This window comes from Lygodium microphyllum, chromosome 13, assembly GCF_053477565.2.
Source record: "Lygodium microphyllum isolate KBCC chromosome 13, Lygodium_microphyllum_v1.1.10, whole genome shotgun sequence".
Lineage (NCBI taxonomy): Eukaryota > Viridiplantae > Streptophyta > Polypodiopsida > Schizaeales > Lygodiaceae > Lygodium > Lygodium microphyllum.
The window spans coordinates 17,454,376-17,475,630 of record NC_141147.1 but is presented as its reverse complement, the minus strand read 5'-3'; the positions used below and the strand labels follow the sequence as shown (position 1 = coordinate 17,475,630).

Genomic DNA, 21,255 nt, shown 5'->3' with positions numbered 1-21,255 from the left:
GGTGCTCGGCAATCCTCATGGTGAGGTTCAAGGCAGTATGAAAAGACAAGTACGAAGGAGGTAAGGAATTCAAGATGGTGGATATCAACTGTGCATCCGAAAAGTACTCATCTACATTCATGAGCTGCTCCCGCAAGTCCTGAATCTTGTTCAAGTGATCCTGCATAGAATCACCCTCATTTATCTTCAAAGTCTCTAACTCTTTCTTCAAGAAAGAGATTCGAGTCTCATTCTTTCCTGCAAACATATGCTCCAAAGTCAGCCATGCATCTCTTGAAGAAGATGCTGAACGAATGCGAGGGATGATGGACCGCTGAACTGCCAAAGCAATCAGCGAGCAACAAAGCCTGTGCATCTCGTGTATCCCAAGCTTTTTGAGCTGCAGTTCTTGAAGGAAGTGGCTGAGGTAGAGCGGGCTGAGGTCCCCGTTGTCCACGTGCCCCTTGAGGAGGAGGAGTAACGGGAGCTACAACTCCCGGTCTAGTTTCCTCTCCACTGACATAATCCCATAAATTCTTAGCCGCTAATACATTCTTCATCATGAATGACCATAGCGAATAATTGTTTCCATCCAATCTGTCTTCCTTGGATACATAGGTAAATACATCACCTCCCTGATTTGCCATGATGACAAATTTCCAAAAGACAAATGAGCAATGTCAAAGCAGTAAGGGCTGGAAATCTGCAAATTTCCAGAAATTGCAGCAAGCACACTTCTGCAATTAATGTGCAAGGGTGTACTCTGTCAAGAACTGTCTTTAATGCACACTTCCCAAGGTGCAAACAGTGCTCAGCAACACTGTAATGTCAAAATCCCCAAAATTTCTGCCAAAATTTCTGTTACAAATACCCCAAAATGTGCATTTAATGTGTCTCTATCACAGACACAAGCACATGTCCCAATGCAGAAAACTGATCCTGCTACTGCATGAACTCTTGTGTTTGAAATTAAAAAATGCAAAATGTTACCTCTGCAGAATGATTGCAGCTGACTGACGACGAGCACGGATCCCGAGGCAATGTTTGCGCACAGGAACAAGGCACGCGCAAGTACAGGTGGCGCGCGCAAGGACTGGCGGCGCCTGAGGAGGCGGCAGCTGCAGCTGGCGGCGCCTGCAGGAGGCACGCTGGGCAGAGGAGGCGGCGCCTGGACTGGCAACATCTGCAGGTGGCGCGCTGGTACAGAGGAGGTGGCGCCTGCAGCTGGCGACGTCTGCAGGAGCAGCGTCAGCGCGCAGGTACACGACGCGCTGGAGGTAGGAGGCGGCGCAGGCTAGCTCAGCGCAGGGAGGCTGCGCAGGCAGACTGACAGGCGCAGGGGTGTCACTGCCAGTGACGGGTTGTCTGGCACAACTGGCAGGGTGTATCACAGGTGCTGGCAACCACTACTGCACTGGTTGTAGTAGTACCGGCACTGCTCTGCAAATGCTGGGGGCGGAGTAGGTTGAGCTGCAGATCTCTGGAACTAGCTATAGTGGGAAGTAGCTCGCGGGCACTCCTAGAGGATGAGACCAGAGCTGAGCTGAACTGAGCTGAACTCAGCTCTGATACCAAATGTGAGGGTTGGGAGGATCGAGGTGCAGCTGCGAGTGCAGTAGACAGTGTGAGAGTGAGAGAGACAGAGTGAAGCACGACAACCAATAGAATTGACTGAAAAAGTATGGGATGAAAGTACAAAGTACAACCCTTAAACCTTAGGGTTGTAGGGGGTGTTCACACCCGAACACCGTAAGTGCCCATAAGTGTGTAATATAAGCACATAAGCACATACGAAAATAAGACTATAAGTCTAGGGGAAAAAACCTCTCCTACCGAGGAGAGTAAAAAGTGCCCCAGTGTCCTACTGATCACCGACACTCCCATATGAGCGTAGGCGTAAGTGAGGCGTGAGTCAAATACCCAACAAACAATGTGTTGGTACACAAAGAATAAAATGTATTTTTACTTAGGGCACGTAAAGGGTGCGTTCACATGTACAATGTGCGTCTACTATATACACGGAGGTTACCAGGCCTTTATATCCCAACACAGGCAGGAGATGACCACACAAGACACATATGATTGCTAACATATCCACCTTCCCTTTGTGAGGGGGAGTTCCTTCCACAGATAGGTGCTTTATAGATTCCAGAGACTTCTCGATCTCCTTTGCAACGGGATGAGTCAATCACCATTCCTCGATGGTATTAGGGGCTTATGTAGGATTTAGGGATTACTCGGTTTCTTGAGAAGCCTCTTGGCTTCCATAGATCAACTAAGTCATAAACCTGACGGGATAGTTCACTGTGTGAACTATGCCCTTATGTCTCAGATTCTTCAGAATCATGAGCCTACTACAGTTGATGAGGCTCTTGCACAGGATGTTTAGCGCAGTGCTATGCAAGCTGAGCTCGATTCTACTGAGCAAAACCATACTTAGGAGTTGATTCCTCGTCTAAAGAAGTAGAAGGTGATTGGTGTAAAGTGGGTCTTTAAGACCAAGTACCTTGCAAATGGGACCTTGGACAAGCATAAGGCACGGCTTTTTGCCAAGGAATTCTCTCAATGGGCAGGTTTGGATTATTTTTAGACTTTGGCATCGACAGCTCGAATATCCACTATTCGAGCTATCTTGGCTTTAGCCGCCTATCAACATTGGTCCGTTTATCAGATGGATATGAACTCGGTCTTTCTAAATGGTGTCTTGGAGGAGGAGATTTATGTTTCACAGCCTCATGCTTTTCTTGTGTAGGGGAAGGAGGACCACGTTTACAAGTTGTGGAAGGCCCTCTATGGCCTAAAGCAAGCTCCTAGGGCTTGGTATCAATAGATTGATCAATTCTTCTTGGACTTAGCCACAGGTTATGCAATATGGGAGAAGCTGAAAACTACTTATGAGATCACCACACCTGTTAATCAGGTGCATTTAATGCGCAAGTTTGTGAATATGAGACTGGATGAGTCAAAGCCTGTATCTGAGCACTTGAGTGCATTTACAGGGATTCTAAATCAGCTCAAAGATGCAAACTTGGACTTTGATGATAAGTTGAGGGCGATCTTTTTTATCATGACACTACCGGACTCATGGAAAACCTTGGTGGTTTCACTCAGCAATAACCCCAATCTCTCATATGATGGGGTGAGGGGTTCTATCTTGAATGAAGAAATTCGACGTATGTCTAGTGGAGAAGGTAGCAACTCAACTTACAATGTTAGAGGCAGGGCTAAAAAGAAAAAGAAAAATGTTGGATAGAGAAGCAAAAGCAAGAGCAAAGGAAAGGAAAGAAAAAGAGTGATGTTACTTGCTTTTACTGTGGTCGGAAGGGCCACAAGAAGCCTAATTGCAGATACTATAAGAAGGAACAAGACAGAAAGAAGAATACAAGAGACAAAAAGAAGAAGGAAGAAAAGACAGATACATCGGAGACAACCAAAAGCAAAGAGAAGGCCAATGTGGCCTCTAGCATGGTCATAGAAGAGCTTTCAGATACAGAGGCTGATGTATTATGTGCAGTTGATTATGATGCCCTTGTATGTCACATGCAGGATATGCAGATTACCAAGGCTGATGTGATTGATACACTCTTGTCAGTTGATGATGGTGTCACTCAGACTTGGATTGTAGACTCTGGTGCCTCTTTCCATGTAACTCCTTGCTTGGAGTGTTTTGCTATGTTCAATGCAGGCAGTTATGAAAAGGTGTACCTTGGAAATAACCATGCTTGCAGCATTGATGGGATTGGCACCGTACACTTGTCTTTAGACAATGGTCAAGAGCTTGTGTTGAGAGATGTCAAATATGTGCCTGGCATTAAAAAGAGTTTACTATCTATTGGTCAGCTTGACTTGCATGGCTACACCACACTATTTTGTGGTGGTTTGTGGAAAGTAAAAAAGGGTTCCATGCTGATTGCAAAAGGAACCAAGAAGGGCACATTGTATTGTTTGCACTGTAAAGCCTTGAATGCAAGTTTCTTGCAGTTGCTGAAATTTGTAGCCACTTGGAGTTATGGCATAAGAGATTAGGCCATATGAGCCAAAAAGGACTTGATGTCCTTACCTCTCTGAAGAGGGTTGATGGAAAAGGCTCTAAACTTGATTTTTGTAATGAGTGTCAGTTTGGAAAGCAAATAAAATTTTCCTTTTACTCTGGTGTCTCTCGTAAGTCCAATGTCTTGGACTCAGTGCATTCTGATGTATGTAGTATGCCCGTGAAATCATTGGGTGGTGCTGTATATTTTGTCTCCTTTATTGATGATTGTTCCAAGAAGATTTGGGTGTACTTGCTAAAAAAGAACAATGAAGTGTTTGCTGTTTATAAAACTTTTCATGCATTTGTGACCACTCAAACAGGTAGAAAGCTAAAATGCTTGAGAACTGATAATGGGGGTGAGTTCACATCGACTGAATTCAAGTCATTTTGTGACTTACATGATATTAAGAGGGACCTTACAACCCTTCTTCAAATGGGGTGGCTGAAAGATATAACAGGACTTTATGTGGAAGAGTGCAGTGCATGCTGTCCACTGCTAATCTCCCTCATGCATTTTGGGAAGAGGCACTCAAAACCGCGGTTCACATTTGCAACCGCTCTCCAAACAGGTCCTTAAATAATGGCATCCCTGAGGAGGTTTGGTCTGGCAAATCGGCCTCATATGACCATTTACGCATATTTGGCTGTGATGCTTTTGTGCATGTTAGGGATGAGCTGAGAAACAAACTTGACCCAAAATCCACCGAAGACATTTTCATGGGCTATGGTGATGAGGGTGAATTTGGCTACAAAGTGTGGTTACCTCAGTCCCACAAAAGTGTAGTTACCTCAATCCAAGAAAATTATTCACAGCCGTAATGTTGTGTTTAATGAGGCAAAATTGTTGAAAGGCTCTTTAGCCTCTAATGAAGATCTGAAAAATGTGAAATTTCAGAGTTTGCAACCACCCATTACTTCAGAAAATGAGTCTCAAGGTGCTATACCACAAGCTGAAACTGATGATCAACCGGTTATTTTTGAGCCAGATGATGATGGACAGCAAATAGAAGCACAAGGAGGTCATGGACAACAAGATAGGCTTGCTGATTATAAAAATGCAAGTGCTGGAAATGAAAATGAAGGTGTTGTACAGCATGAACAGCATGCTGAAAATGGTTTACAGCAGCCAATAAATGCTGAAAATAATATACCTCCACATGTAGACCCAATTCCTACAAATGTTGATCATTGGGTACACAGGTCTACAAGCGTAAGAAGGCAACCACATAGGTTTGACCCCTCCTTGCATTATGTAATGCTTACAGATGAGGGTGAGCCTCTTACATACAAAGAGGCCAAGTCATGTGAGTTCAGCAGTAAGTGGAAGCTAGCTATGCAAAAAGAGATTAAATCTCTATATGCAAATGATACTTGGGATCTTGTGTCATTGCCAAAGGGAAGGAAGCCACTTCCAAACAAATGGGTGTACAAAGTCAAGACTGTTGATGGGAAACCCAAGTACAAGGCAAGGCTAGTTGCCAAAGGTTATGCACAAAAGGAAGGGATTGACTTCCAAGAGGTCTTTTCACCTGTTGTGAAGATGACCACTCTACGTGTGCTTTTTGCTCTTACTACTATTTTGGATTTAGAGCTATATCAAATGGATGTAAAAACAGCTTTCTTGCATGGTGACATTGATGAGGAAATCTACATGAAACAGCCCGAGGGCTTTGTAGTTCCTGGAAAAGAGCAAATGGTGTGTAGGCTAAAACGCAGCCTGTATGGGCTGAAACAAGCACCATGGCAGTGGTGCAAAAATTTTGACACTTTTATGCTATCTCAAGAGTTTACACGCAACCATGCAGATCATTGCTTGTACATGAAAAAGGATACAGATGGCAGCCCCATCATACTTGTTTTGTATGTGGATAATATGTTGTTAGCTGGGAAAAGAAAGACTAGCTTGGATGCTCTCAAAAATCAACTGAAATCAGCTTTCTCCATGAAAGATTTGGGAAATGCAGAGCATATTTTGGGCATGAGAATTCGTAGAGATAGAATGCAGAAATTGTTGTTTTTATCTCAAGAAAAGTACATTGGAAAGGTACTGGATAGATTTAACATGGCTGAAGCTAAGCCTTTTGGGGTACCCTTACCTCCTTATCTAAAGCTTAGCAAAGGCAACAACCCCAAAGATGATGTGGAAGCAAAGGCTATGAAGGGAGTTCCTTATGCATCAGCTTGTGGCTCTCTTATGTATGCTATGGTTGCTACTCGTCCACACATTGCTCATGCAGTGGGAGTTGTTAGCAGGTTTATGTCAAATCCTAGCAAAGCACATTGGGAGGCTGTCAAGTGTATTCTTCGATACCTTAAGGGTACACAAAGAAAAAGTATTTACTATGGGCAGGGTGCACTTAGTTTGTAGGGTTATTGTGATGCAGACATGGTAAGTGACTTAGACACTCGTAGGTCCACCAACCGGTATGTCTTTATAGTTGCTGGTGGGGTTGTTTCTTGGTGTTTCAAGTTGCAGAATATTGTTGCACTGAGTACCACTAAAGCTAAATACACATCAGCTATTGAAGCTTCTAAGGAAGCTATATGGTTGAGCAGACTTGCAGATGATCTCGGCTTGTCTATGGGTACTGCAGTTTTGGGATGTAATAGCCAGAGTGCTGTGTATCTAGCTAAGAATGCCATGTATCATTCACGCACAAAGCATATAGATGTGCGATATCACTTCATTAGACAGATTCTGAAAGATGGTCAAATCACATTGACCAAGATTAAAACACAAGATAACCCTGCAGTAGTTCTCACTAAAAGTCTAAGCAAAGCTCAGCATGAGCATTGCATTCAACTAGTGGGAGTTGGTTAGCTAGAGGTTCATATCGGACCTTTAAGTGGAAGGTTGTTGGGATGTAAAGGCCCGGTAACCTCCGTGTATATAGTACACGTACATTGTACATGTAAACGCACCCTTTACGTGCCCTAAGTATAAATACATTTTATTCTTTGTGTACCAACACATTGTTGGTACACTCTTATCGTCTTGTACTTTCACTCTACTCACACTCTCAAGCCGTCACACTCTCACGCTCGCTCCTCGAACTTCCATCTCTCTCAGCTGAGCTCCCCAACAGCCTGTGAGCCTAGAGCTCTGACATTGTATTTGTCTGTCATTTTATATATATTAGTGCATTTCGTTTTTGGTACTTTTGGCTATTTTTAGGGATTTTACCATATTTAGGGTTTTGCCACTTGTTTGCCTACATATAAGTAACCTTCGCTTCCACTTTCATCATTCATCATTGATCCTTCATGATCAGCTAGCTCTCCTCGTTGCCGAAGACATATTGACTCAATGATTCCAAATTAATTTAATGCTCATGTACTTTGAAGGCGATTTGTATTATTTAAGAGTTTCAAAATATGATTAAATGTTCATCTTTCTATTTAAGGGTGGTCAATGGCCAGAACACCCTATAATTATACTTGGATCGTCATTGACGAGATGCAATGACGAGATGCCCAAGCAAAATTAAAAGTTTAGTCAAATGACTAGATTGACCAAAAAGCTCAGATGACTACGACTTTTATATTCATATAGTCACGTTAACTAGAAGCCCATATAATGAGTGGTTTCAAAAAGTGAAACCAAATGCTCATGATCAAAGAAACAAACCATGAACTGGTGAATCTATATAATGAACCTCTCTAGAGGCTAAATTTAGTAACTCCTAAAATTTAGGAGGTTACCATTTTTTAAAGTTGCTCAAATGGAGATTCTGTTCACGACAAAGACTCCAAAATTTCGTAAGGAACAATTTTGTAAGAGACAACTATCTCAATTTCTTAACCATTTGAGAGATTTTTAGAGTAGAATGTTTGAAAGCTGCTTGCTCTAGAAAAGTGACATGTGGCATCTCAAATAAGACGTGTCATTTTAAAGAGAAATATCACTACACTTCTGTCATTTTCAACAAACACTTGTCATTTGTAACCTCTATTTCTCTCATCTCCGATTGGTGGTTATTGCACTTAGGATCTGTCTCCGGTGGACGTCACTCTCCGACACTGCAATGCTCTCCCCTTGGGCATTCTATACATTCTTATATTCATTTACAACATTCATTCGCTTCAGAGTTTCTTCTCTTTGTGTTTGTCTCAGTGTTTGAGTTTTGAGTTTTTGCGTTTTGCATTTTGCATTTTGCGTTAAGGGTTTGAATTTTGCTTGTCTCTATCTAAGTCTTTATGTTTCAACCTTGGTTGTACATGCTATGTTTCCTCAATGCAAACCCTAGCATATCTTCAGATGGTATCGAAGCCGATGCTCTTCTAAAGAGTATCTTGCGATGATTATGGAGGCAAGTCTTTATACGAGACTCACACGCGACTCGATTCTGACTCATAATGTCTCAAGCACCTTCTTCTTTGGATCCTGTGATGCCATGCCCTATCAAGCTTCTCTATCATTAAAGGCTCTGAGAAGGTATTATGGTCTCCAGGAGGAGATAGACACACCTCACCTTTACCGTCTTTTTCTTATCATTTTGTAGATCTTGCAAACAAAGATTTTGAGGAATACTTGCACATCATGTACAATTTGGTTTACACCTCCAACGAGTACTACTACTCTGTCTGGACCGATTGGTAAGACTAGCTATCTCTCTAATCTTGGAGGAATTATGACATTCGGCACATCTAGCGATTCATCTCCTTTATCTCCGCCCAGCCTTGTGTCAAGTTTGTATAACCCTTACATTCGTATAAACCAAAACCCTCTCCTGTTTCTCCCTTTGGTGTGCAACATCGGAATGGTTTTCAATATATTAACGTTAATAGAGGAGGCTCTCGAAGCAAATACCCTTCATTAAGTATATCTCTATCATCCGTTTCATTTGAGGAAGTAAACCACACTTCTCAACTCCCTCCCATCCCACTACTATTTTCTCCACATTCTGATCTACTCACATTCTCACTCCAAAATCTTGGATTACATTGCACTTCCACTCAAAGCACACTAGGGGTTGGATCTTCCATCTCTGCTCCCAACACTTTCTCTTTCTCCATCCCACCATCTACCTACTCTCCATTCACTACACCTCTTAGTGCATTGTTAGGGGAAATGCCACCCTTTAACATTGTACCTTCCACCTACCGTTACTTTACCACATCCTTTCACTCTGGGATGGCTGTGATGAGCATCCCCCTCACTACCCCCGGACACTCACAAACCCCCCACATGACATTTCAAATGCAAGGATATTCATCCTCTACTTATGGACTGTCGTCGCACATCCCTTGGATCACTCCTACATAGGGATTTCCATCCTCTACTCCCCATATCCCTATCCCTCCACCTTGGGCTTCAAAGGCGGTTACCATGCCCAATCCGCCCTTGTCCACATTTGGATCTGCTATGCACACTTTTGTATGCATGGTGGATATTCTAGGATTCCTTCTCGAGTGTACTCCATCCCCCCACCTTATTCCTCCTACTCACCCTACCCCCATTACATACCTTCTTCGTCTCCTAGCACTACCACTTCTATTGCAAAGGCCAAAAATGCCTTCATGGATAAGACTCATTTTAATGGGTCATATTTCACTACTGGGTTGAACTTCATACAACAAGTTTTTGAATCTCAAGGACTTTGGGACCTCGTCATTGGTACCGAGCCTATGCCGGCGGCCCTTGATTAGCTCACCTTGATCGCATCCATCAATGGAGAGCCCGCAATGCCACAGCCAATGTTGAGGTAATGTAGAGGATGCTTCCTAAATTCCACTCTCAGTTACAGCATTTTTCCCTCACATCTGAGTATTGGAGTCATATCATTGACCACTATACAGCTGGAGATCGCACTCAACGTATCAATCTCGATTTTGAGCTTCAAGAGTTCTCCATTTAAGGAAGAGGATGATCTGAAAGTCAAGTTGGTTGAATATCGACGGTCACTCGCGCCATGTTTGCCACTGACTCCCCAAAGTCAAGAGGTCATGTTCTTCTTAAATAAGTTGCCCGACAAATACTTCCATTTTATCCAACACATTATCTCACTACCTAGATTGCCAACCTTCTACAATTTTCAATGTCAGTTCTTGCCTTACATGACAGTGCATAATCAAGTCCACAAGAGGTCCTCCACACACATCTATTCAGAGGCACAAGGGTTGGTTACCTCTTCGTTGAGCGGAAAAACCACCAATTACAAAGACAAGCCAAAACAAGGGTGACACCACTTCCTCTGATGGAACCAAAGAAACACAACCCCTTTGGCAACAAATTCCTAAGAAACATAGGTTTTGCGCATATTGCGACAGGTCGGGGCCATGTGGACAAGAAGTGTCGTACCAAAGCCCAGGGTCTTCCTCCTAGAAAACCACATCAAATTGCTATCACGGGGACATGAAGTTTTGAGATGCTTTAATCTTGTTAATAACATTTGATTAACTTATTAATCAAATGTACAAGGTTGTTTAGCACATGTGATGCACACGGTAGTTATTTCATGGTTACAAACCAAGGACCTCGAGGATGCAATGGATGTCAAAGGCAAAAGTTGTGATAAGTTATGCCACCTGGGCTTTGGGGGTCAATTGGTGTCAGTTTTGACCGTAGTAGAATTATTCGGCCAATAAGTGTTCGCGGTGACACTAGGGGCTAGTATTAATTAATTAATTGATACCAGTCTAAGGATCAACGAAGGTTGGGGGACCGCTCCATGCTGCAAATCGCCTAGCCAATTTAATTATGGATCATCAATTAGGCAAGGTCAAAAGGGCTGAAATTAATTTTCAATAATGCTAAAAAATGGGTTTAGAAGGTTGCCACTTAGCAAAAATATCCGTGCAAACTGAGAAAACGTTTTTGGAGATTGGGTCTCAGTCATTCAATTAGTTTATAGCTTGGGGGAAGAGAGAGAGAGAGAGAGAGAGAGAGAGAGAGAGAGCTGTTGGTACACTTTCACATCAGAGAACGGCAATTTGCTGCAGAAGACAACCATCTGGGGGCCTCAGCAAGCAAGGGGCAGCAAGGAGTCACTTTCCGAGGGCCAGCAACAACATTGTTGATCAGGTGACAACATTTTGGAGGTGTCTAGTAATACATGACTGCATTAGATGCAAGCTAGAGCAAGCAATAGGCCGAATTTAGGGTTTTCTCACGAAGAAAATCAGATTTCTCTTTCATCTTGGCTTTCTCTCACCTTCTCCAACCAAGATATATCAACATTTCTTAGTCATTTTGAGCAAATCTCAACCAAATTCAATGGACAATAGAGATCTCTATTGTCAACCCTAAATTTCTGCAGAAATCAGGGTTTGACAGCCACCTCGGGACCCATGCCAATTAATGAAGGCATCATACACTGAATTCAACATCTGAAATTTGTGCAATTGTCAAGGAATTCAAACGCTAGCACATTCATTGTAATTTGGGGCAGCATTTGGCCACTTGGTAGTTTCATTTGTGCAAGTCTTGGGTGAAAAATCAAGGGGCAATTAGCCCGAATCGATTGTTGATTGTTGCTATAGCAAAGAGGCTTTTTTGGTACAATAAAGGAGATTGTGAATCTCAGCTTGTACTCAATCCATTAGCAATTAAAGTTAAAGAAATACCAAAAAGGGCACCAATAACTAGGTGTCTATTATCCAAGATTATTAAGATAAATTGTGCATTTCAATTTATGTTTATTTGCTGATTGCTGTAACTAAGTGCTTAATCAGGGAATTATCACCCTCTCCAAGAAAGAAGACCGGTTTCAGATTGTTGCGAATACCTCCACTCTAGCTAGCCAATCTAGTGGGGCTACGTCTCCCACTGTTGCACCATTTGCTCCATTTGGACCAGTGGCTAATGGACATGTGGCACACGGACAGCCTCAGCAACCTATCTCCTTCACTACTCCTGAAGGATTGGTTGATTGGTTTGCTAGTGACTTCCCTATTGCACTTTACACATCCATTTCTAGAACTATTAGTAGATATGTCAGCTCATGTGTGAGTATGAGCTGCAGAGGCTTGGGCACATTATTTCGGCTATTTAGGTATTTTTTATTGTCATTTTATGGTCGTATTGGACATTTATTGCTGGCCGACCTAACATATTTTATGGCATTATTCATGCCTATTTATTCTAGGCTCCTCCTCCTCAATTGGTCAGTTCACCACCTGGAGGTCTTGTGAAGGGAGGAGCGGATGTTGGTGCCCACAAAGCCAGTGACTCACTATTGTATGCGACAGTCTTGTGTCTCATATATGGATTCCATTTCCCGAGCATACATCTGAGTTCTCATCTATATAGTGTTATTTCCCTTTCTCTTTTGTCTTGTGTTTCAACAGTTTATTACAAACTTATGTTTATCCTTCCATTGTTGCACCACTTCTAACATGGTATCAGAATTCAGGATTTGTGCTCCTGTTGTGTGTTTTCACCCTTGCTAATTAGGTGACTGCTGCTCCATACAAGCGACCTGTTTTACCTGCGTTTTTTATAGATTTGCCATCGCCTGCTGTCTACAGCCCCTCTGCTGCCTGTGTTTTCAGTTTTCAAGCTGCTGTGACAGTTTTCCAATCTATTTGTGACGGTACTCGGCTTGCATTTTGGTGTTCCTGACTCCTTCTTGGCTGGGTGAATGTACCTTCAAGTCGTTTTTGCCGTTTTTGGCAGTTTTTGACTGATTTTTTGATTTTTTGCAACGGCTTTTGTCTTCTTTTGGTCAGATTTAGGATTATACTATATGTGAACTCTTGGTTTTTGCAATCCGTGCTCGTGTTTTGGCTATGTTGAATGTTCCCTCTCCAAATACCTTCTTTTCTCCACTTCCCTTCTAAATCCTCTACAGATGGCTCCTCCATGCACATCCACTGATGACAAGCTCCATGGACCTAATTATTACATGTGGAGTGCGGTGATGAAGGCCTGGTTTATCCGGTTATGGTACGTGGTTGGCAGAGCTATTGCACGTCCTCAACAGCCTTCTCCTGTTCCAGCTGATTTTGATGAAGACAACCATGAGGAAGTAGTGCTTACATAGGATTCGGATGATGCCCGTGCTTATTCGGCCTTACTTCGGTGTATTTCCAAAAAATTCCTACCGACGGTCACCTCCTGCAAGACAGCTTCAGACGTATGGTCAAAGTTGCAGTTGATGTATGAGGCTCCTTCCATCATGAGGACCATTACTCTCTATGGCCAACTCCAGCAACTGAAGTCTGAAACCAAAGATACGATCCAATCATTCCTACTTTGAGTTACCCAAATCCAAGACTAGCTTTGCACTATGCAGTCTACCCTATCAGAGGCACATCTTGTTGGTACGGTACTCTACAAGCTTCCACAAGAGTTTGATGGAGTGGCAAATGCTTTACGAGCGCAGACATCTATGACTCTTGTCAATTTTCTTCATATATCCTCGATGTTGCTTGAGCATGAGGTGACTTTGCGACTACAGGGGCGGCCTCTGTCACATTATGGAGGTTTAGGTGAGGCTCTTGCAGCTTCAAAGAGGGGTTCGAAGATGAAGAAGTCAAAGGCCCAATGTTACCACTGTGGCAAGAAGGGTCATTTACGGAAGGACTACAAAGAGTTAGCAGCTTCCAAGAAGAAAAAGGAGTAGAAGACGAAGCGGGATGCGAACTCCTCCGACGAGTCATCATCTGTCTCAGATTCCAACTCAAATCCTCCAGCCAAGGTGAAGTCCAAGGCACGGAAGGGATCCTCTTCTTTAGATCGTGGAAAGGGCTTGGTGGCCCCTTCCTCAGCTACTTTCTAGTGGTGGTAATGAGGTCATCCCTCATCCAGAGAGGGAGTATGAGAGGATGGTGAGATGGGGCAGCCGTGCCTCATAAAAATTTCTATACAGATGCACAAGATCCAGAGAGGGACATCCCTGACGCATCTGGCAGGTTCAAATCCTGCAGCTAGGATTGACATCCAGGTTCATGATGAGCTAGTTACTTGACAGAGAGCGGGTGGCTTTCGTCAAGAGCTCACATGAGGGGACACTTTGGCGGTCTGGCCAAAGAAGGGCAATTTATGGTCATTCATGCGATGCAGCATTGGTGACAGGATCGTCACATATGCTACATTAGAGGCATTGTCGACAAACATTGCTATGATCTTCTCTATCTTCAAGAGCTGGTACGATCGACATCGACATCAGGTTCTCTCCGAGGCACCTTGGTGGTGGCTTGATCACCCACTACTTGGGTAACCATGGTTCTACTTGGTGGTTCTATGTTGTATGGTTTCAGATTCATTCTCATTGTACCATTGTATTGTATCAGATCACCCATGATCTGAGAGAGGGTGTTAACAAATATGTCAGCTCATGTGTGAGTCTAAGTTGTAGAGACTTGGGCACATTATTTAGGCTATTTATGAATTTTTTATTGTGTCATTTTATGGTCATATTGGGCATTTATTGCTGGCCGACCTGACATATTTTATGGCATTATTCATGCCTATTTATTCTGGGCTCCTCCTCCTCAGTTGGTCAGTTCACCACCTGGAGGTCCTGTGGAAGGAGGAGCCGGTGCTGGTGCCCACACAGCCAGTGACTCACTGTAGTATGCGACAATCTCGTGTCTGATATATGGATTCCATTTCCCGAGCATACATATGAGTTCTCATCTGTATTGTGTTCTTTCTTTCCTTCTCTTTTGTCTTATGTTTCAGCAGTTTATTACAGCTTATGTTTACGCTTCCATTGCTACACCACTTCTGACAAGGACATCCACTACACCTTCTAGGACCACTTTCTCACCTCACCGTACGCAATGGTGGCCACACATATCTCCTTCACTACTCCTGAAGAATTGGTTGATTGGTCTGCTCTAGTGGCTTCCCTATTGCACTTTACACATCCATTCCTAGGACATCCACTACACCTTCTAGGACCACTTTCCCGCCTATCCATATGCAATGGTGGCCACACACTTGGCCTTTCCCATTTTTTAGACTTCCACTATATACTTACATACTTATTGCATTGCACTCAACTTTGCTTTCTTTTATTTTCAGTTTTGTTTTTTGGAGAATCTCACTACTCACCTTTGTGCTTACAGATTTTTTCTCTTTTGCAAGGTTTCGTATTTCAGTGTAGGGCTAACATACAGGCCTGCACTAGCCCTTCCTGAGCTGGAGACCAGAGCTGCATATTGTTCCTTTCATGATTCCATCTACTTGGAGTTTTGCTACTCTACCAACATGGAGACTTCCCCTCCCGCATCAGATCGTGCAACATCTCTCCTAATGCTATCATGGCCATGTCTTATATCCATGCTCTTCCAATAGGGATGCTTCATCACATGGTTCCTGGCACCACACGAAGACCAACATCCTCAAGCTCCTCTTCCTTCTTCGGCATCGACATCCAAGTTGAGAGGGGGTTCCTATCCTTCTTGGTATTCTACAAGTTTAAAGGTTAGAGACTATATAATGATGTACTTGGTTCACTTTTCAATGAAATGTCATAGTACTTTTGTCCTTCAATCAAGTGTCTATGTCATTGTCTTACACACAAGATTGTGTTTATGAGTCCCAGTCTCAATCTTGGAACCTAATTCACTTGTGTGACATTTGATCTTGTCTGTGTCTATGTCTACATGAGTCTTGTCTACATCTTCCATCCTCCATAGCTCATGCCATGCTCTAGATCCACGTCTTTTGATAGTATTTGACATTTGCCTTCCCCCATGTTGTACCTTCTCCTATGCATTGCATGATTTCATCATCTTTGTACTAGGACACTTGGGCAAGTGAACAATTTGCCCACGAGGAACACTATCCAAGTGGCACTTGCTGCATGAGCATTCTCCAACATGTAGCATATTATGCATCCCATTGTGCAAAGCACCACTGGATGAATCCTAAGCTATTTCCATCGATGGATTATACCACCGTCCTTTTTTCCATATTACATCATCACCTTTTCCTCATCATCGACACCCTCAAGTGGTTGGGTAAGCTTGTATTGTTTTGTGATGTGTTGGATACGGCTGCTGCAATAACTACGTTTTTGCTATCCAGCAAGCTGTCCACATCAGCAAACACCTCTAGTGTTGTCACCTGACAATTCTCTGCCTTGGCTGGTCAGTTTTCAGCCTTCCTTTGGTGGTACACTACTGCGTTTACTAGATTTCAGCCTTCGACTACTGTGTTTTGGTGACCAACTTGCTGCCCTTCATTATTCAACACTCTCTCATCTCCGATTGGTGGTCATTGCACTTGGGATCCATCTCCAGTGGACATCACTCTCCGACACTGCACTGCTCTGTCCTTGGGCATTCTGTACACTCTTATATTCATTTACAGCATTTATTCACTTCAGAGTTTCTTCTCTCTGTATTTGAGTTTTTAGTTTTTGCATTTTGCATTTAGGGTTTGAGTTTTTCTTGTCTCTATCTGAGTCCTTGTGTTTCAGCCTTGGTCTCACTGCAAACCCTAGCATATCTTCACACAGTGGATCCTCATGATGGTGTAATCGCGGATTCGGTAGCTTTATGGGATTGGTTGAATGCTAGAGCCTGCTCTTTTCTCCTTTTGAGTTGTACAGATTCTGTGCTCATGCATGTTCAATGTATCTACATCGTTGCAAAGATTTGGAGAAGATTGGCATCTCTGTTCTGAATCCAGACATTTGGGCATCAATTATCTCTTTAGTTGAAGCTATGTCAACTTTCTATTGCAAATTCCCCTACGATTAGGAATCACATCCACAAAATGGAGAAGCTTCAAGATGAGTTTGCATACCTTGGTATGGACATGTCTTCAGGGAACCTAGCTATGACACTTCTCTCGTATCTTCCATCACCCACCTATGATTTGTTCCATAACAATCTTCTCACTTCTCATAGCCGAGAGAGACTCACTTAGGAGAAGCTAGTCTCGTTGGTGCTTGAGCACGATGCACATCACAATGAGACAAATTCTGGCAGAGCCCGTACGCATATCCGTGCTTATGCAGCCTTATCTCCAGGTATAGGACAAGCCAAGCAGAAGATAGGGAAAAGGAAGAAGTTGGAGCCATCTTTCAACTCTAATAAAGATTTTGTGAAGGAGCACAAAGGATATCCCACATGTCCTCATTGTGGGAAGACCTTGCACCCTGAGAAGCGCTAGAGGATATACCCTCACCTTTGTCTAGGAGCAAAGGGTCAATGTTTCTACACATTTATCAAGTGGAGGAGCCTTCTTCGATTGTCTGGTCTCCTAAACAACCTCGGCTCATTGATAGTGGTGCATCGAGTTCTATGACTCCCCAAAGTGATTTGTTGCAAGATCTTTGTCTGTCAAAGGGTATCGTCACTACTAGTGACATCTCTTTTGTGCCTATTAGTGGTGTTGGGATGTTGCCTCTATTGTCTAACCATCCATCGAGCTTTGTTCATGACGCCCTATAAGATCTGGACTTGGGCTTCCCTCTCCTCTTAGTTTTTGGCCTTCTTAGACTCGAGACCCGTGTTATCTTCTCCGAGCTGGCCATCTTTGTGAAGGATTCCTCTCAAGGAGTCACTTTTGTGACAAGTTGGCAAGACAGTGAACTATCTATACTCCATTTCCCTTTCACTGTGCAAGGCCCTCCAAGGCAACTTTCTATTGCTGCACCCATTCTCAATTGTACATCATTCATTCCACAAGTTTCATCCCATCCCCCGCCATCTCCTCTCATGGTTTCCTCGTACGTCCCATCCCTTTTAAAGAGGGGCGATATTGCTCATGCGGCTATGGATTTCCAGGCCCTTTGTGTTTCAAAGGGGGGCTGGGTTTTGATCCTTGGCAGGCTTTCTTCATCGACGGACTTCATCATCATTCTCACTCTTCCTGCCACCCTTGAATCCACGTCTCCTTTGGCCTTCCATCACATCTAGGATCTAAGAGGGGTTGTTAGCCATCACGTGGGTCCTGTGTGGTCATCTCCTACCTATGAGGAGCCTTAGTCTAAGTCAAACAACGGCATTAGGAGCTTTGACATTGTATTTCTTTGTCCTTATATGTGTTTTAGACACTTTACAAAGAGAGCATATTAGTGCTTTTTTTTTAAAGCACTTCTGACCATTTTTAGGGGTTTGACCATAATTAGGGTTCTACCACTTTTTTGCCTATATATAGTTGGCCTACCCTCCCACTTTCATCATCCATCATTGATCCTTCATGGTCAACCAAGTCCTCCTCATTCTCTCGTCCCCTTGCAACTGTATGGCACCCACACTAACGCGTAGAGCTACGTGTTGGGGCTAACTGTTGCAGCCTTGTACCTTTCAACCATTGCAGTCACATTGTTCCTTCTCTCCTACATTCTCTCTTTGTCTCTTCTCTCCATGTTCACTTTCCTCTTTCCATTGCACATTCTCACAAAATCCTCCTCGCCTGATGAAGAAGACTCCCCCTCTGATGGCTCAATCCCCCTAGAGAAAACCTAAGGAGATGGGGAAGGGATAAGAATACTCAATGACAAAGTAGTAGATGAAGGAGCCGTCAGACGAGCACAGGACGAAATCAGCTAACAAGTGGTGTAGATGTGCTATCTGTGTGATAGATGTTGTCACCTACTACAATAACCTATTGCTTGATGGAGAAGGCCTTCACCTGGAGGAGAAAACATGCATTTGCAGCCAGAAAGCTGACGGCTAAGGGAAAGGACCTGTCGCCTACAATCAAAGGACTATGGCCTAGGCTGAAAAGTTGTCGCCTCAAGCGGAGAGAGGATGCATGTGGAGCAAACGCAAGAAGAAAACCTGCATTTTGTAGGCTAGGTGGTCGCCTCATCGACACGCAAGAGGGGGGAGGGGGGGAGGGGACTCAGTGTGTCACACTATTGGCTCTGATACCATGTGAGAGTGCGCAATGGAAAAGGGAACACAAACACAAAGAGAAGGGAAGAGAGAGACGAAGGAGAAGGAAAAAAATCTGCACTGACTAATAATGAATGCTGAATACAAAGGGAGAACTGACCAGTCCCTACACACAGCCCAAGGCATCAGTAAGGGCACCAAATCAGGCTAATGAAGATGGCAGCACCAGAGAGTGTCAAAGTTGGAGAGAGCACAAACTGCAGAAGATAAGTGAATGCTGCCCCAACCAATGACTGCTATAAGTAGTAGAAATATACTGAAACTAGTCGACCCATCCACATGGCAAATCTGGCCAACTAACTGCATTCAATGCAGTCGAATGCTGCTAATGTGGCAGAAAATGTCAGGAGAAATGCCAACTGACTGGATAATGTCAAGCAAGTGATGGCAAGCTAGAAAATATAGAAAATGAACCAAAAATGCACACTAAGAACTGCCACAGCTCCTATGTCTCTGTCAAACTCTGACAGGTGCTCACAACTAGGATATGGCAGAATGACACGACTAAAATAGGCAGGCTAACATAATCTTCCTCCTCAGCAAGTGAAAGAATATACTCAAGTACTTTCAGTCACACAAATCATCATTCTCATCATCCATCTTAGCTTCTTGGATGCCATGTTCTAGATCTAGGAAGCCCAAAACTCATGATCAATTCAAGAGTTCCTTTAGGATGTAATGAGAGGTGCCCCTACATACTAGAGTGGGTTTGAGCTATTTAAATAGAGCATGAGGAGGAGGAGAGATGCCCAAGCACCTTCTTCCCTTTAGAGCCACTTAATTATAGACCTCTACTCGGCTTCTCACAAAACCCTTGTATTAGACTAATACGAGTGCTGGAATTTGAAGGGCAACCCAAAATTTCAAATTGAGGGGCTCTACTAAAACCCTTGTGGAGAGATTGGAAGGCTACATAACTTCTTATCCTAAGCGTATCCAAAGACGAATTCATTTCTACTGTTCTTGGGAAGGATAAAACCTCCTTTGAAAACCGTTGAAACCTTCAATTTTGAGCCCTCGATCGACCCTCTCTAATTATCAAATGTTCTATCATTGCCGTCCTGTGCAGGTATTCTACAATGGTCTCTTTTGACCGACGTCGTTATTAATAGGATACTTTGTGCTTGGGAAGGGGAAAAAGAAAAGAGTCGTTTAAATAGTATCGATGATCGAAGGCACGGCCAAAGGTCAAGTAGGCCAGCAAAGTAAATGATGGGGGGGTGGTGGTGGGGGGGAAACGTTGTGCTCAAATACCCGGTTCCCGCCAGCAGTGGCGAAGACGTTGCGGTAGCGGGAGTCGATGAAATTGAAGCAGACGCCATAGATGGGGCGCTTGCCCTCCTGCAGCCGATTCGTCACCTTGAACTCCTTCTTCTTGCGCCCGCCGCCTCCTACCCCTACCCCCACCACTGGCTCTGTCCCCAACCCACTCTTCACAGACATTCCTTTCCTTTGTCACCTTCTTCGAAAGTTCACCCTAGCCGCTATAGTGTCTTTGCATGCGGCCTTCCCTTCGATGTTTTTCCCTACCTTCGGCATGCCGCTCGCCCAAAACAGGTTACTCAGAACTTCACCTAAGCGGGGGGAGAGAGAGAGACCGAGAGAGAGAAGGGAGAGGAAATGAGAACTATAAGCAATAATAGGCAATCGCATTGCATTGCAAGCTTATTCAGCAAATATCCATTTCAGTTTATCATCCGTAGAAACTACTTTCTAAAAGGATTATTTATGTCAACACACGTTTGCAATAGTAATTTCTAGCGATGGAATCAAGGTTTCCCAACACGGGTGCCTTCCCAAAAAGTAAATATTAGCATAACTCTTCATTAGACATTACCTAATCTTGGATTGCAAGTGTTCCTTGCATGCAATGATGTTCTCCCCTTCTCAACAATCATGAAGCACTGTGAGGGATGAGAAGTTGTCACACAATAACTTCACTTCCAATAGCACCAAAACCTCATTTCCCTCATACCAAAAAGTTGTGTAAACTATCACAGAAATTACATACATGAATGAGGGATATGTAAGACTTTAAATCAATAAGGATCTCTCTCTCTCTCTCTCTCTCTCTCTCTCTCTCTCTCTCTCTCTCTCTCTAGGTTCAAGTTTGTTTTTGGAGTGGCATTCTAGGGTTTTTGGTTTTGTGGAGGGGGCTAGGCTTTTGGCATAGTGGAAGAGTTATGATTTTGGTGGTTCATGCTTAGTTCTTTAGGGCATTTGGAAATTTGGTGCTCTCTCTCTCTCTCTCTCTCTCTCTCTCTCTCTCTCTCTCTCTCTCTCTCTCTCTCTCTCTCTCTCTCTCTCTCTCTCTCTCTCTCAATAGGAATCAAGGTGAATTGAAGACAGGGGGCCATTAGTTTGCGAGAATAGAGAAAGCCATACTTAGAATTGCTAGATAGTTGCAACTTAAATAGGCATATGGGTACATGAAGTAC

At 43.5% G+C, this 21,255-nt stretch overlaps 1 protein-coding gene across 3 annotated transcripts in view; it reads right to left on the bottom strand.

Moving 5' to 3' along the window:
* The window catches only part of FIE (Transducin/WD40 repeat-like superfamily protein), a 65,536-nt gene extending 45,074 nt beyond the window's left edge, over positions 1-20,462 (bottom strand). For 2 of the 3 annotated variants that reach the window (XR_015692831.1, XR_015692832.1), the window contains exon 1: positions 20,072-20,462. Coding sequence is in view for 1 of the 3 variants with exons in the window: in XM_087690820.1 (XP_087546946.1) it covers positions 20,072-20,260 (189 nt within the window). In the remaining 2 variants the exon portion in view is untranslated. The remainder of the gene's footprint in view (positions 1-20,071) is intronic. The other variant, XM_087690820.1, reaches the window with a different exon arrangement.
* Between the last annotated feature and the right edge of the window lie 793 nt (positions 20,463-21,255).